Genomic DNA, 16,563 nt, shown 5'->3' on the forward strand with positions numbered 1-16,563 from the left:
CGGTTACTAGCAAATCACCGAAGCCCAACAACACTGGCTGCGGGAAGTTGAACACTTGGATTAGTCTGCGTAGGGACCGAGGGTGTGCGGTATTGGTCCTCATTAAACTGTTCTACCCTAAAGTAAGTAAACGGGGTGCCATCCCTTCCGCAGAGGATCAGAATTGTGATGGTATGCTTTCGGATCATCCTCAGGGATGTTTCCCAGACCGACGCCAATAGCCCATTGTGTAGCTCTAGTGTGACGTAAATGAACTACAACAATTAGCCACTTTTTCTAGTTGCGCCATTTACCTAAATGTTACGCTCTTATATCTATTATTAAAACTAATTAATTAAAATCACCTGCTGCTGATTGAACTTGTGTGAATTGCAAGCAGTAAAAACGGTCCCTTAAACTGTTATTCTAGGTTAACGAAGTTACAGAGTAGTAGAAATAGGCAATCAAATGACATTTATTGAAGCAGAGTTCAATGAAGTGAAAAGAACTCATGAAAAAAAATGTAAATAAACAAAAGGAAATCTTAAAAGTTACGAAACGAATTGAAATTTATTCTGAAATATTAAACATTTCAATAGCAAGAATGTTTTCAATTGTGAAAACTCACTTACAAAAAAAGTATTTTACTATGCTCATATTTCAGTCTTCTCTGTTAAAAGTTTATGTAGCTTTTTGTGTTGTGATTTAAATGTCTTTTTAGGAAGACTAATTGAGCAATGTATTTTTGTTTTTAAAAAAATGAGTACTTAATATGATAGTTCAATGATTTCACGAGATCAATGTATTCCAAGTTTTTTTTCTGTATCAATGCAATTGAAATAAGTTTAATAAATTAATCAATGGTATGGGGATAAAAGATTGTCGGGTAGACTATATTTGAGGGTGCCCCTTGATTCTCGCCAAGTTGTGATCGCGGTTGATCGCCAGCTTGGGCGATTTTGAAACCCAATCGTGATCCTGATTAGTTTAGATTTTAGCGTTATTTTTAAATGTTCAACGGTACATGTAATTTCAGAGGTCCGTTAGTTCTGCGTTGGATACCGGCTGATAACGTTACTTTTGAATCTAGTCAATAAGATCGAAGGCATGTGGGCAGTCATAAAAAGGGATTTAAGAAAAAAATGTCACTGCTAGTCCGGTATTACAGACGCCATTTTCGATTCGTATTTCGTCGAATTTATGTGGCGATCGAAGTACACAGATTCTATTCATGATAAATTTAGACAGTATCTAACTGTTATTAGATAATTCTGTGCACCTAAATCTGAGAATATTCAAGCTTAGTGAAGAAGTGAGTTGTTTTTTTCCTTTTCTTTCTGCGCCTACTCCATTAATTTTTTTTTCGATTCAAAATCCTTTTTATTGGGTTTATTAATTTGGCTTATATTGGGTTCATTGCAAGTTTTGGCCGATGTTTCGTTGAAATTTTCCAATGTTTTATTGAAATATCATTATGTTTTGGCCGACATTTCGGATACCACGGTGTTCCGCGCAAACAGGAATAGTGCCAAACATAAGTCGCCAATTTTGCCAAGGGGCACCCTCAAGTATATTTTTCCCAAGATTGTCTATTATTAGGGTCAGATGTACTTACATTTCAAGGTTTGTTAGATCAATTTTACAGAGTATCATTTCGTATGTAATCATATTTACTGGATGATAATCTCTCTAGCTGATAAGAAATAACGATGCAATAGAAATGAGGAAACTATGCTAAATATGATGAAAATTGGTTGAGCCAAATATTCTGAAGGAGAAGACATTTTCTACAAAAAATAACTATAATTTAAAATTAATAATAATAATAATTAAAACATACCAAAGTTTCGAAGGAAAAAGCTAATTTTAATAGAAAAAATTTTACTAATTTTTATCATTTGAAAAATATGATTAACTTTAAAAAAGTATTTCTCATGATCTGAGATTTAAAAAAAAATAGTGTGTTACTCAATAGATTTTCAACAAACACCTCTCATTCTCTTTGGACATTTCACAAAACAATAGTATGAGCTTTATAATCTTACATTAATTAAATGATAAATGTCCTGAGTCATATCCTTATCTGAAGCACTGCAACTAGATTATCATTATGACATTTCTTCAATTTGAATAAATTTTAGACTCAATTGTGAAAATTAGCGAAAATTTTACACTATGCCGTTTAAAGGGACCAAAATTTTAAAATCTTAATCTTGAATCAGTAATTTATTAAAGAGGCATGGAAACATGCCAAAAATATCTTAGTTTTTTTTTTTTAATTATGAGGTTTTTTAGCTTTATTAATACATTAAATTCTCACTTTTTTACCAGTTTTTAAAGAACATGCATTAATAGAATTCATTTTGTGCATTGGGTTAGATTATGGGATCTTTTCTCAGTAATCTAAAGAATTTCGTATACGAGGCGTTACAATTAAATAATAGGACGTCTTAAAAATCAGCTTTATTGAAAATATTTTACACATACCTATAAGTCCCCTTCAACTTACTCCCATTCCTTTTCGATACATTGTTGCATATGCGTTTTCCATTGTTCAAAGCAATGTTGTAGACCTTCAGTAAATCTGCCGTTTTTACCTTCAACTCTTCCGCACCCTTAAAATGTATTTTCTTCAAAACACTTAATTTTCAAAGCACTTAATTTTCAAAAACTGTTCGAGCACAGTAATATATTTGTCTGCCAAGAACTGTTTCATGGAGAACGCAATGTGTGCCGAGGCATCATCTTGGTGGAAAACCCACAATCACCACAGATCTGGCTTTTCCTTCCTCACTCTTTCTCTAAACTTTATTGGTGCCTAAATATAGTACTGCTGGTTTAGTGTTTGGCCTTGAAGTACCCATCCAGTCATGATGATATTATGAATAGCGCAAAAGGAATGAATAGTTTAGACTTCCTCATTTATGCTTTTTGGTCCTTGTTAATTTGTTTTAGGTTCATACTGCAAAATTCATGTTTTGTCACATGTGATGACTTTTTCAATCAGTTCAAGATCTTCTGAAAAGCTTTCAATGATGTCAAAGCAAATGTTTTCCATGTTCCTTTATTGCTCACATGTCAGGTTTTTTGGTACCAGTTTTGCATAAGCTTTCGTCAAATGCAAATCCTCTGTAAAAAAATTTCTTATTGTCTGCCTGTCAATGCTCATAATATCTCACACCATCCGACCACTCCAACCTCAGTTTTCATGTATAATGTCACTCATATTCTTAATGTTTTCATCAGTTCTTGATGTCGCATGACAACCAGAATGTTCATTGTCATAAACAACCTGCCGACCTTCTAAAAACAGTTTGCACCATTTAGAAAAATTTTTATATGACAATTAATTATCTCAAAATCATTTAACAATTTAAAACATTCAGTTGCAACTTTTTTAATTTCACAAGGATTTTAAAAATAATGCGCTGCTCAAATTTTTAGCTGATCTTGATTGCAACACTTCAACACAATGTTTTACTCAAAAATAAAGACAAACTAAACTAGATAGACTACTAGATACAAACACCATGCCACCTACTATTCCAAACCACCTGCACCAAAAGCATCAAGTTCACCTACATTCTATTCACAAACCTCCACGCTAAGGCTAACAGCTAAGGTGTCTATAGCGTGGTTATTTAATTGTCACACCTCGTATTTAAACACAATTTTGATTTTTTAAAATACTCCTCTTTCAAAGGGACCTCTGCCCTATACAGCTATTCAATGAAAAATCTATTACTAACTGGATGTATATTTAATGATTACGTTTAAAACAATCTTTCAATGTAAGTAGGCAATTTTTGAAGTTTGTTTTAAAGTTTGAAAAAAAAAGTAATTTATGAAATAACCAATATTTCAAATTTTAATATTACTTTGTAGCAGTACTTTATTTACTTTGCGCAAGAGCTACACAATTCGCTATTTGTTGCATTCCGAGAAACATAGTTGTGTCAGAATACATGCTATCACAATTTTGATCCTCTGCCATACCCTCCAACTTATGAGGATTTTGAAAATAATTCTTTCTAGTGGTAGCGAACCAATGGAGAAATTTTTAAAGCAAATGGATCTCTCATAAAACTTTTATCAGAACTTAAGAATCTAGCCCTTAGGCCTGCATTTTTATAAGTCATAGTGGACAAGTTACGCTAAAATTAATTTTTTTAAAATATTAAGGCATTAATTTTGCTACCGTCTGAAAAGAAGATTTCTGAAACTACGGAAATTCCGTAGCAGTTGGAGGGTATGCTCTGCAGAGGGGATAACTTCGCTACTTTGGTAGCCTGACGATCAGCATGTGATTATTATTTCAGAAGATTATCTTTATCAAAAAATAGGTTGGCAATTTTTGAAAAACATATTTATAAATTTTTTTAATTTTATAGTTTAAGAGAATTTGTGTCTCTAAGAAAGCTGTTTAAGACTGCCATTAGGTCTTCAGGGGATTTTTGTCAATTCTAGAGTAGTAATGTATTGATCTCACTGTAAAGCAAGATATGGGAATTCGTTTTGTTTCATTATTAGATGAACAATCGTACTTAAGCTAACATTCTCAGCACAATAGTTTTATTTTATTTTTAGCGCATTACAATTTTTGTACTTTGCATTTTCAATAAAATATATCTTACCCATGTCTTGATTTTATTTCAGTTTGTATAAAACCAGTAATTTATGGACTTTAAGCAAAGCTGAATTCCAGATCAAACCTTTAAATCAATGGACCTGGAGAAATTACAATATAAGTTAGTAGTAATTATTCTTATTGTTTTAAAAAAAATTTGTCAGTAACCAAATGTAATATAAAAAAAAGACAGTCCCGGGAAGAAAATCTGCAAAAATATTCTGTTGTTAGTAATATTAATCACTAAGTGGGTGATAAATGTAGAAAAATTTCCTTTGCTAAATAATACAGCAATACTTATTTCTAAACACTGTATAATATGTATACAATAATGTATCGTCGAGCTGACGCTCGAAACATTTATTTCCTTTGTTGTTAGTTGATAATTCAACTCTCCTTAATTCAAAGTTTAACCTTAAATGTTAATTTTATGAACAAATGTAGACAGTATGTATTGTATATATTTCGCAGAATATTACTTATTCTAAATTAGAAAAATATATATACATATACAAAAAATAATGTGATTATCAAGGCACATTGGACATTTATGATGCCTTTGTTATTAGGCACCTAAGACTCTTTACTCTGGATTGTTTTATATGTTTTGTTAAATTGAATGTCATAATTTTAAAATTGTTTATTCATTTGATTTCTCTTTTAAGGAAAATCCCTTTTTATACAAACACAAGATACACCAAACCCTAACAGTCTGAAATTTATGCCTGGAATTCCAGTGATGGAGTCTGGAACTTTTGATGCACCAAATTCATCTGTAGCCAACAAATCCCCATTTGCTCGTCAGTTGTTTCAGATTGAAGGAGTATCTTCAGTATTTTTTGGTCCAGATTTTATAACTGTGTCTAAAGTAATGAAAATCCTGTTAAATGCTTCTTTCATATTATAATGACCCATCTGTTAAGTGAATATTATACCATTTGAAAAACTCTTTATTTTCTTTTTCATCTTCATTTTAAATTTAGATACAAATAAGTTCAGATGAACCATAAGGTATCGAATGCTGAAAAAATTATTTCAAAATACAGTCGGACCTCTATTTAACGAAGTCACTAAAACCTGATAAAAAGTTTGCTGTATGGAAAATTCGTTAAATAAAAAATCACCATTTGAAATACTTATGCAACTCAAAACAGGTTTTAAATTCATTAACACTAGACAGAATTAAAATAGTAATTGATACACCTTTGTATTGTAAATTATTATCTACTATCGAATTGTTTCAACTGATTTTAACATTTCATCATATGAAGGTTTGGTGATTTCTTCATCCTTTCCATCTTCATCTTCTTTGTCTTCCTCACAATTTATTTCTGTATTGTTTTTATTTTTCACGCTGTCCAAAATATCCGAATCAGCTAATGTTTCTGTGGTTGCAGCTTCAGAATCAATAAAAAGAAAATTACTAATCAGTACATCGTCATTAATTTAATTATTCTCTCTTAGCTGTAACCACATTTTTTTTTTAAAGTCCTTCTAAAGGAGTATCATCCTCGTCTACCGTACTTTCCAAATTTTCCGAGCTGACTAAGAATCCAGCTTTAGCAAAACTGTTACGAATAGTATGATCTGCAACATCATAGTTCCATGCCTTAGAAATTTCTGCCATGCTTTCTCGTGAATTGATTTTTGGCATGGATTCCTGTATGCAATGCAAACAAAAAGGGAAAGGGGTTTTACTGCTTTCTCTAAAAGTTATGTGGTTGCAAAAATCAATTCAAGGTCATTTTCCATATTCATTAACAAGTTTTAAATGTTCTGAAAATAGAGAAATGGGGAAAGTGGATCTCAAAGAAAATTTCATTAAATAAAAAAATTCTCTTCGCTATTTAGAAGTTATTTTATGAAGAAATTTCCAAAATGTTCTTAATTCCTCGAAAAAAATTGCAAAATTGAGAAATTCGTCAACTGGAAGTTTGTTAAATAGAAGTCCGAATATATAAGCAAATTATGCCAGGATTACTTTCCCACTGCATAATTTTGCTATAAATTGTTTGCATTTTGATATTTGTAAGCATTTAAAACTTAGTGGTTTATTCTAAATTCCAATGAACTCACTTTTTTCTATACAACAAATTTTATATTACTAATGGAGGTGAAGGAGAATTAGCTATAGCAAAGCGTCCTTTTAAATTTTTTGAATTGATTCTATCATCTCTTTTTAACAAATATTCTGAAACAGTTTTGTTACAAAACTACTATTAAGATAATAAGAGTAATGTATGTAATTGTATGTACCTTTTGAATGAAGTTGACTAACAAGTGCATGTTTCCACTCTAGCGTTTAAAAATTTTGGAACTTTCAAAATAGTTTGTTAATCATATTTTTCCAAATTCTATCATAATTTTATAAATTTCAATATCACAATTCAGTAAAATTTTAATAATTTGAGGCAATGTAAATAAATAGAATGAATTATGCTTCGTTCTATGATATAAAATTGTAAAAATAGCAAATAAAAGCAAGGAATGAACCTCTATTAAAAAATTCCTGGTTTTTATTGCCATCTTTAATATGAAAATATATATGAAAATTGAACTTTAATACTACAACTGATGGTAAGGAAAAATTTGGACAATTTGGAAGGAGGAAAAATTTTGCTTCAATTTTTTAAACAATAAAATCCTCCAATATTTAGAGCAGACCATTAATGCTCTATACACTTCCAGATTAAATTATGATAGCATGTTGGGTTATATTATTGTTTAATCAATGGTACAAAAAACAAATCATGATAAAGAGGAAAAAAATAAGTGGGATACTTTTTTTTTTCCAACTATTTTTTTGTGTAACAATGGAGAAAAGAATTCATATCTTTTTAGTTTCAATGTTCAAACGAGCACTTAAAATAAATTACATTTTAATATTAATATTTGAATTTATTTTGTTATTAAATTTATTTAAGGAAATATATATAAAAAATTGACAAATAAATTAAATATGGAATTAATCTTGGAATTGAAATTTTTTTTTGATAATCAAGAAAGGAAAAACTGATTCTGAGTAAATATGAATTTCAAGTTTTAAAACAAATATGTGCTTAAGCTGTTAATTTAAACTGAGTGAAATCATATCAAGTTATTATAAATTTAAGTTTTACACTTTTGAATAATAGAAATTTGACTTCATAATAAAAAGTGCTTGTTTTTGTTTTTTAACCATAAGCATAGCAAGAATGTGAATGTAAATTGCCATGTATTCTTAGTAATTAGTTTAATTGACATCTGGTCAACTTTAGTGTGATACAGTTATGATATATATGTGTTAATGAACCATAAGAAGTGTGATTTGCAATTCAGACTATTTTTCATATGGAATCATAATAAGAATTCATATCTAATCTAATGAAATATTTTAAAATTTTGTTTTTATAGAAGCAATAATTAAATATTTATTAGAAAATTTATAATTAATTAGAATGGAAATTAGTTTTTTGAAAAAACAGAAATAAAACTATCAATTAGGTTATAAGAACTTGTGAAACTTATGCTTAAAATGAAGAATTCATAATTTATGTGTCCATAAAAGGGATAATGCCTTCTCGTTATGAAATCACATAATGCTTCTTTCTATTCTAAAATATTACTTATACAGATGTTGTTTATGATCATTAAGGTATATTAATGTTTACTTGTTATAAAACTGTTGTATAAAAATTTATTGTTTTACTTAATAGACTGAATATTTGATTTGTAGGCTGATGACGATATTGAATGGAAAGTATTGAAGCCTCAAATATTTGCTACCATAATGGACTTCTTTGCAACTGGTCTTCCTGTAGTTACTGGTGAACAAGAAGCTTCTGATACTGGTACATTTCATTACTTATTTGCATAAAAATGCATTCAAAAGTTATTCTTTATCCCTTTATTATCTTTCTTGATTTGTTTTTGAGAAATAAATAAACATTATTACAAATCAACCACTATTTTAAAATTAAATGTAAGGGCAAAACTAAATTAAGAGGTTGCATGTTATATAAAGTCCCCTAAACATGTCATCAAAACTTGAAAAAGAACTTTTTTTTACATGTTTGTGCAAAAATGAAACATATAATAAATGCCTCAGAGATAGCTTAATGTTTCTTTATAGTAGGTATTACCTTCCTGTTAAAATATCATTAGAAAAAAACTGGATAACTTTCATAATAAAAATTTCATGCTTATTTTTATATTAGTTTCCAAAAACCTTTAAAAAATACTTCAAAATTATTACATTAGGTTCCAAGATTTGAGAATTTTTCTTTAATTACAAAATTTTTCTTTATCCTTTGATATTTAAATTTTTTGTTAAGAAAAATGTCTTTAACCAAAACATGTTCATAATAGATGTAGTTTACATGATTATTGAAAAATGACAAATGTAAGTAATTTATTAACATTAGAGAAATAACGGAGATGTTAGTTTTTTTCCTTCAGAGAAAAGTTTTAAAAACCAGCTACAATTTAGCTTTATTAAAGATGAAATTGTGTGCTAGAATTCAATTTTTTTCTTCTTTTACTTTGATTCTATTATATTTATATTTTTTTAATCATTATATCGAATTTAATGTACTTTATTTTTAAGACAAACTGATATTGTTCATTTCACTCTGAGAAATTGGCTTTTAAAATGTGGCCTTTAAAATTTGAGATAATTACCTGCAGATTTTTTCTTAAAAGGTTACATATCCCTAGTTATTGATTTTAAATATCATATAATTTTAAACATATTTTATGATTAATTTTAGTGTTAAAAAGGCTCTAATCTATACTTTAGAAAATTATATATCTCAAGATAGGTTATTGACATAAAAAAAAAGACATTTGATTGCTTAGTATATTTTAAAATTTACTGATTTCAAATTCTTTAAACTTCTGGTTTTTAAATGTGTTATAAAATGTGCATATTATTTCTTTAGCTTTTGATCCAGATGATGATGAAACTGTGCAAATGATTAAAGAACTGTTAGAGACTCGAATACGTCCAGTAGTTCAAGAGGATGGGGGTGATATCATTTATATGGTATTTGTCTCTTATATATATATTTTAAACTCTCATTTTCTGAAACATTGCTATACTTATTAAAATTCTAATCATTTATAAAAAAAATTCAACTTAGGAAAGAGAGCATTGCGTGCAATATACTTGAACTAATTAGTGCTTTAACTCTTAAACTATGATAGTAATTAACAATTTTCCACATATTTTAAAATAAATAAAAAAAATTTTGCTTGCAAATCCTTTATATGTAATTTCTTTACATATTTCTACCATATAATTTTAAGTTAAAATTACAAAATAAATAACTTATAAATTCACATTTTAAATTTAACTTACTATTTAATTTATGTTGACGAATGAATTTTGATGTGTAGAACAATATTTTTTTTAAACCTAAGAATAAATTTTTAAAATACAAAAGAAATTTTCTAAGAAATGTATTGTTACATAATTTTACAAGAAACTGAATGAAAACTAACTTAAAAGTAAGCACATTATCAATATAATGTAAATTTGTAGAACTAAACTAAAAAAAGCCATTTGAAAGGCTTTTAAAGAACATATTAATCATTCTTCTAATTCTATCAGCGTGCCAGCCTAGTACATGCCAGAGCCATCCCAACAAATCTGCCTCATTCAGATTCAAAGTTTCTCCATCTATTGATATTCATGGTTAACAAATCTTTTTCCACAGAACTGATCCATCTGGTGTTTGGTTTTCACCTTTTTTGGTTGCCTATAAACTTTCCAAAAGTCAGTTTCTTAACTGGGCCACCATCATCCTATCTATAGATGTGACCAAGCCATCTCACTCTATTGCATTTAACAACTGAAATTATGTTTGGTTGATTAAATTTTATCTATAACTCATAATTGTACTGAATCCTGCAAACATCGTTTTCTTTAACAGCTCCAAAGATATTTGATTATTTTTATCTGAATCATTGTATGTACTAAACATTTTTTAATGGCTACTTTATAATAATCTACTTTTCAATCATTTCTAATCACAATAGGGTTTTGAAGATGGAATAGTCAAGTTGAAAATGCAAGGTGCCTGCACTAGTTGTCCAAGTTCTGTAGTTACTCTGAAAAGTGGAGTTGAAAACATGTTGCAGTTTTACATACCAGAGGTGAAAGGAGTTCTTCAAGTAAGTTAATTAAACAATAAAAGCTTTATATTATTTTTTTTAAAAAATACTTTATTTTTAATAATTCTGTACAAGTTATCCCTAGATCAATGTCAAGCACAAACAAAACCACACATACTAACTATTCTACCTTCATCTAGAGACCCATTGCTGGCTGATTTGTTTTTAAAACAAATAAATTAACAAAGTTATGAATTAAATCTGCTAAAANCTAGATCAATGTCAAGCACAAACAAAACCACACATACTAACTATTCTACCTTCATCTAGAGACCCATTGCTGGCTGATTTGTTTTTAAAACAATCAGCCAGCAATGATAGAATTAACAAAGTTATGAATTAAATCTGCTAAAATCTAGGATATATTTTAATATTTGATTTCAAGCTAAAATTTTTTAGTAATATTATATATATATCAAGTCACAAAATTTCAAATTGTCGTTGGCAACCAAATATTAAGGTTAAATACTAAAATTTAATTAATATTAATTAATAATAATTATTGGAGCATATGAAGTTTGATCTTGTTTCTTTCAGCTTTCATGATGATAAACTTTACTGTATTTAATCATTCTGTTTATAATTTGTAGAATCTTGGAATTAGAAGAAAAAAATTGTTTTTACTGTCAAAATGTGGCAATCAATTGTAAAATATGATAATTATCAGTTGCTTAGTTACTCATTGAATACATTTTTAGTACTACTTCAGTGAATCGATAATAATCTGTCAATAAAAGGAATAGCTTTCGTAAAGTGTATTCTAGAAATAGTGCATATTTAGATCTGTATCTATTATAGAGCTATCAACAAATATGATTTGCATGAAGTTTAATGAAAACAGAGTAATTCAAAACAATCTTTAAAAAACATTTTCAATAGAATTATAGCACAGAAAATTTTAGAATACAGAAACTTCAGCAAGAAGTTTATCTATAATTCTGAAATACTATTCAAATTACAATAATTTTTTCCTTCGAGTTTTAACTAAATACTTCATTCAAAATATATTAATTAAAAATGCTTATAAGACTTATTTTGATGCAGGTAACAGATGAAGTAGATGCAATAGCTGAAATAGAATTCAAAAAGTTAGAAGAAAAACTAGAAAAAACAGATAAATAGCTTTATTTTTCAACAATTCTGTAAATAGATGTACATTATATTTAAATAAAGTTGATATTTATTTCACTGTTTAATATAATTTTGTGATTACAATAAATAAATAAAAACTGTCCTAGTTGACATATTTGTATATGAATAAAGTTTATTGGTGTAAGTAATAGAACATAGAGATGCCAACATTTAATAAAACTTTTGTTTAATATTAAATGAAAATTCAAAATGATATTTAATGCATCCAAGTTGTCATCCATACAACATTTAAAGAAATGAAAAAATTTCTAATTTTTTTATTACTTTGATATGGTACAAAATACTTAGATACAAGTTTTGTTTCTTATCAAATTTGGAAAAGAAATATAAGTTATAATTGCATGAAAGTCAGAACAAAAATCATATATGTTGTATATTTTCAAATGAAATGAATTTTGAGAAAATTGTCAAAGAAATAAAGAGTGCAGTGCAAAAATAACAATGAACTTTATTAGAATATTCTGGAATTGAGAACTATGTATAATGTTTTCATAAAGCAATATGAAATATTAAAAACAGATATTTTTAAAATACATAAGAGTTAATATCCATGAAAGCAAAATAAATGAGATTCATTTGAACATTCTGATTCAATGCTGTTTACTTATTATGATATCATTAGGTTCACTCGACGATTAAAAACATTCAGTACAAAAAAATATATTTACACACGAAAAATGCAAGAAGCTCATTAAAACAAATTTATGGTATAAAAGTACTGGTAACAATAAGTATATGGATTTATTTGTTGCATTTTCAAAGTTCTGAATGCTTCTGAAGAATACGGCCGGTCAGGTCCTTTTGGATCTTTTCAACCTGAAATTATAATGTTTTATTTTAAAGTTAAACAATAGAAACTCAGTTAATGTATAAAAACATTTATATTAATTCAGATTTTCAAATTATAAAAAATAAAATAAGTTACTACTTCACAGTTTGACAGAATTACATACTATTTTGGATCAATGAAAATAAACACTGCTCTACAAGTTAGAACTTTTTTTTTTTTTTGCATTAGACTAGTAAATGTGCACCCATAATTTTGGGAAGCTAAATTCAGTGTAAATTACGTTAATTCACAACGCGTTTTCTAGATATATAGAGATGATAAAGTATAGGCAATGGGTGTACAAAGTTGACTAACTTACAATGTTGCTGGTCATAAAATGATAGAGTTTTAACTCCCTTGACCATCATAAACTGTCATCGAGGTATTTAATTTTTAAAAAAAAATTAAATTATGCTTGTTAACAACTCATTTTAGTGCCATTTTAGCTTTGAAAAGAGAAAAGTGTGAAATATAAATAATTTGAAATAATTCTCTGTAAAACACCTTAAAATCTTAAGATGATAGATGATTTTATTATGCTATTTCAAAATCTACCCAAAAAATACATAAATTCTACATTACAAACCAGATATAAAATGGTTCTTGAGTAGTTTAATTTAATAAAAACAAAATGCGAAAATAAATTTATTTTAATGTTATATTGTTTGTTTGTTTTTTTAATAAAATCTATAGTTATTGTAATCAAATTTTAGTTATTATGTTTAAGATATTGTTTAGTATGAGTCATGAATTCTTTTCAAAATTAGATATTTTATTGCTTTTTTTTTTTGTAAATAAAAAAAAAATTTAAAAAGTTAAACATTTATAGAAACTGTTATAATTGCTTTGTTCTAATTAATCTTAAACAGAATACCAATATTTCCTTTGTGCATTTTCAATATATATTATTTATATGTGCTGATCTATCTAGCAGAATTACAGCACATTTTTACATTTTAAAAATTATGTTTCATAAAAATATAGAAGATAAATTACTTTGTAGCCATAATCTTTTAACTTCTTTTTTCTCTTGGCTGCAATTTCCACAACATCATTATCATCGTCGAGTTCAAGAGCTGTTAGTGTCTTCAGTTTTTTTATTCTATGTTCAAAATGATGTAGTTCTTTCTGAAAGAGTTATATAGTGTGTGTGTTTGATTAAAAATTCCCACAAAATTGAAAATTATGCGTGCTTTCAAAATTATAATTCATGTAGAAAATTCATGTTCAAAATTCATGTAGAATTTCAAATTTTATACTAAGTATTGTATTTACAATAGTTTTATGCAATTTAAATGTTTTTTTTTTATAAAGCACATAAATTTATATTTTTCAACCAAATTTTAAATAGAATAAGCATGAAATGTTCATTCTTATTTAAAATTGAAATTTGGATCTGCAAAAATGGAAATTTGCTCAATTTACAGCAACACACAAAATAAAATACTGATTTATGACAATACACTTGTTAATGTTTTGCATTCTAAATTGATATCAATCATACTCATTTGCAAAGTTACAATAATACATTTAGCAAACACAGTAAAATTTGCATTATTTACACTACACTGAGACAATAAATTACAGTTGGTCAAGGTTTCCACTCAATTTTAGAAATAAAATTCCCTTACTTTACAAGGAAATTTTCAACAATATTCCAGATAACATCTTCGCTATACACAGTAATAATTCATCAGAAATATAATTCTTTTCATTCTATACGCAATTAAATTTACTTTTTGATAGAAAATGTTTGAAATATTATATTTAAAACACTTTAGGTAGATTTTAGAATATAACACTATGTAAATTATATACAAATGCAATGCTTTGAAGAAAAAATTTTAAATTCAGTGAAACATAATTTATTTATAGAATCTCATTAGTAAAGTAAACCAGACATCATAGACCTTACTTACGATTTAAGAAATAAAACTAATTTATACAAAAAGCTCAATTTTAACTAACATAGCATTATTGAAATGCATTATATTTAAGAAGAAATTTGAAACAAAATGATTAATATTTATAATTTTGGTTAATCTAAAAAGCACAATTTTTACAAGAAATAATAAGAATAGATGTTAAAATTATTTACTTTGAACCTCATAGGCTGCTTATTGTTACTGTGTATTTTGAAATAGTTATTTTCCAGATTTATTGCAAAATTTTTCCAGGTTTCAACCAAAACCTGCATTATTCCTCAAAAATTTCCTAACTTGCCCTCCCTCAAATGAAATTCTCTGACAATTCCAGGTTTTTTTGACCTATTGGAAACCTTTATAGTAGTATTAAAATTAAACTCTGACTGCTCAATTTGTGAACCAAAAACGCTTAAAAAAATAAATTTTTTTTGTGCATATTTTAAATCTATATACTGGAGTTATATGTAAATAGACATTTTTTCTTTCTAGAAAAGATTTTTTAAGTAGATTTTTATTATGAGAAACTAAACTCAGTGGAGCGACAGCACATATAGAGGGCCAAGGCCTACTGTGCCCATTTCAGTTTTCTTGGGCTCAGGGTGCAAGAACAGACGTTATGGTTAGGTGGTAAGCCGAACGCGAAAACCCCAGTGTTTAGTTCTCAAGCATAATTGGTACTCATTTATCGACCCACTGAAGGGATGACAGGCTGAGTCAACCTTGCCCGGCACGAGGATCAAACCGTGTGTCACGGGAGCGCGAAGCGCTACCACTCAGCTACCGGATGTCATGAGAAACTAAGCTGTGAGATAAACCAACACTTTGCAATTTTAATGCAAGTTAACAGCTTTGCAAGTTTATTGAATCATGATCAGATTATCACCATCTAAGGAGCAGTCCGAAAAATCTATATCACTATCAAAACTAAAATCATTCTCAGAATCTGATAAATAATCAAGAATATTACTTAGATTAGATAGCCCTAGACTTATATTAGATACTTTTGATTAGAAGAAGGGGACAAACATAGTTAAACTAGAGCAATAAATACCAAGTACCTACAAATGCCGCAATTTAATGAAAGTGTTATGACATCTGTTGGTCAAAACCTAAGTTAAAAGTTTAATACCTGTAAATAATTTATATCATTGGTTAAGCGGTGAAAAGACAGGGTGTGCTCCTCAGTAAAGAAAGAAAAACGCACGTGAAAGTCGTGGGATGGGCTAATTTTGTTACATTTGAATTGCTCGTGGAAATCGAGAGATAAACAGACAGAGGAGTAATAACATAATTTAAATGTACTAAAAACGCTGTTTCATTTCAGTTTTAGCTTCATTAACAAAATACATATAATAAATACTTTTTGAATAATAAATTAAGTACCTTTAAACTTTCAAGTTCTTGCTGAGAGAAGCTAGCATTTTTTGCCATCTCCCATAAACTATTCACTTGAGGCTCTTCAAATTCTGTTTTCCTTATATCGGGCATTATTCGTGTGTTTAGGAAATCATAGCCTACTTTGAGTTCAATGTGCTTGTCTTTTAATACCTGATGAGGGTTATCAGTTTTCCACACTTTTTCACTCACTTCTGCATGCAGAACATGCTCTACTGCATTCCCATGATTTTCTAAAATATATACAAGTGTAATTTTGTAGGACAAAATGAATATCAAGGAAATTAAGAATAGTTCACTTTAATGACAATGCACTCAAATGCTCTAGACCAGTGATTCTCAACCTTTTTTTTGTTGCGGCACACTTTTAACGATTTCGAAATTTGACGGCACAGTGAAAAAAAATAGATTAAAAGTTGTTTAATTACCTATTTTACACTGCGTTAAATAGTTTGTGATAATAATTTTGAATGTGAAATAAAATAATATGTACTACAAAAGCA

At 28.1% G+C, this 16,563-nt stretch overlaps 2 protein-coding genes across 4 annotated transcripts in view; one reads left to right on the top strand and one right to left on the bottom strand.

Moving 5' to 3' along the window:
- Positions 1-449: 449 nt before the first annotated feature.
- Positions 450-11,947, top strand: LOC107440427 (NFU1 iron-sulfur cluster scaffold homolog, mitochondrial). Of its 2 annotated transcripts, none has more exons than XM_016053340.4 (7): positions 450-618; positions 4,636-4,727; positions 5,272-5,474; positions 8,322-8,436; positions 9,526-9,629; positions 10,625-10,759; positions 11,804-11,947. In XM_016053340.4, the coding sequence occupies exons 1-7, from the start codon at positions 491-493 to the stop codon at positions 11,879-11,881; spliced, it is 855 nt and encodes a 284-aa protein (XP_015908826.2). In that variant the 5' UTR covers positions 450-490; the 3' UTR covers positions 11,882-11,947. The 2 variants fall into 2 exon arrangements, with proteins under 2 accessions (XP_015908826.2, XP_015908827.1); XM_016053341.3 differs by lacking the exon at positions 450-618 and adding an exon at positions 1,068-1,291.
- Positions 11,869-16,563, bottom strand: part of LOC107440426 (alpha-2-macroglobulin receptor-associated protein) — a 13,740-nt gene continuing 9,045 nt past the window's right edge. For both annotated transcript variants that reach the window (XM_016053338.4, XM_016053339.4), the window contains exons 5-7: positions 16,049-16,293; positions 13,737-13,868; positions 11,869-12,727 (exon numbers count right to left, since the gene is read on the bottom strand). In XM_016053338.4, coding sequence (XP_015908824.2) covers positions 12,668-12,727; positions 13,737-13,868; positions 16,049-16,293 — 437 coding nt within the window. In that variant the 3' untranslated portion in view covers positions 11,869-12,667. The remainder of the gene's footprint in view (positions 12,728-13,736; positions 13,869-16,048; positions 16,294-16,563) is intronic.

Source organism: Parasteatoda tepidariorum, chromosome 6, assembly GCF_043381705.1.
Source record: "Parasteatoda tepidariorum isolate YZ-2023 chromosome 6, CAS_Ptep_4.0, whole genome shotgun sequence".
Taxonomy (NCBI): Eukaryota; Metazoa; Arthropoda; class Arachnida; order Araneae; family Theridiidae; genus Parasteatoda; species Parasteatoda tepidariorum.

Bases quoted from the DNA above. Each gene is read 5' to 3' on its own strand.
- LOC107440427 (XM_016053340.4), top strand. From the start codon at position 491: ATGAAAAAAAATGTAAATAAACAAAAGGAAATCTTAAAAGTTACGAAA. The intron at 619-4,635 runs GTATTTTACTAT...ATTTTATTTCAG, and splicing joins AAAACTCACTTACAAAAAAA to TTTGTATAAAACCAGTAATT. The intron at 9,630-10,624 runs GTATTTGTCTCT...TAATCACAATAG, and splicing joins GGGGTGATATCATTTATATG to GGTTTTGAAGATGGAATAGT.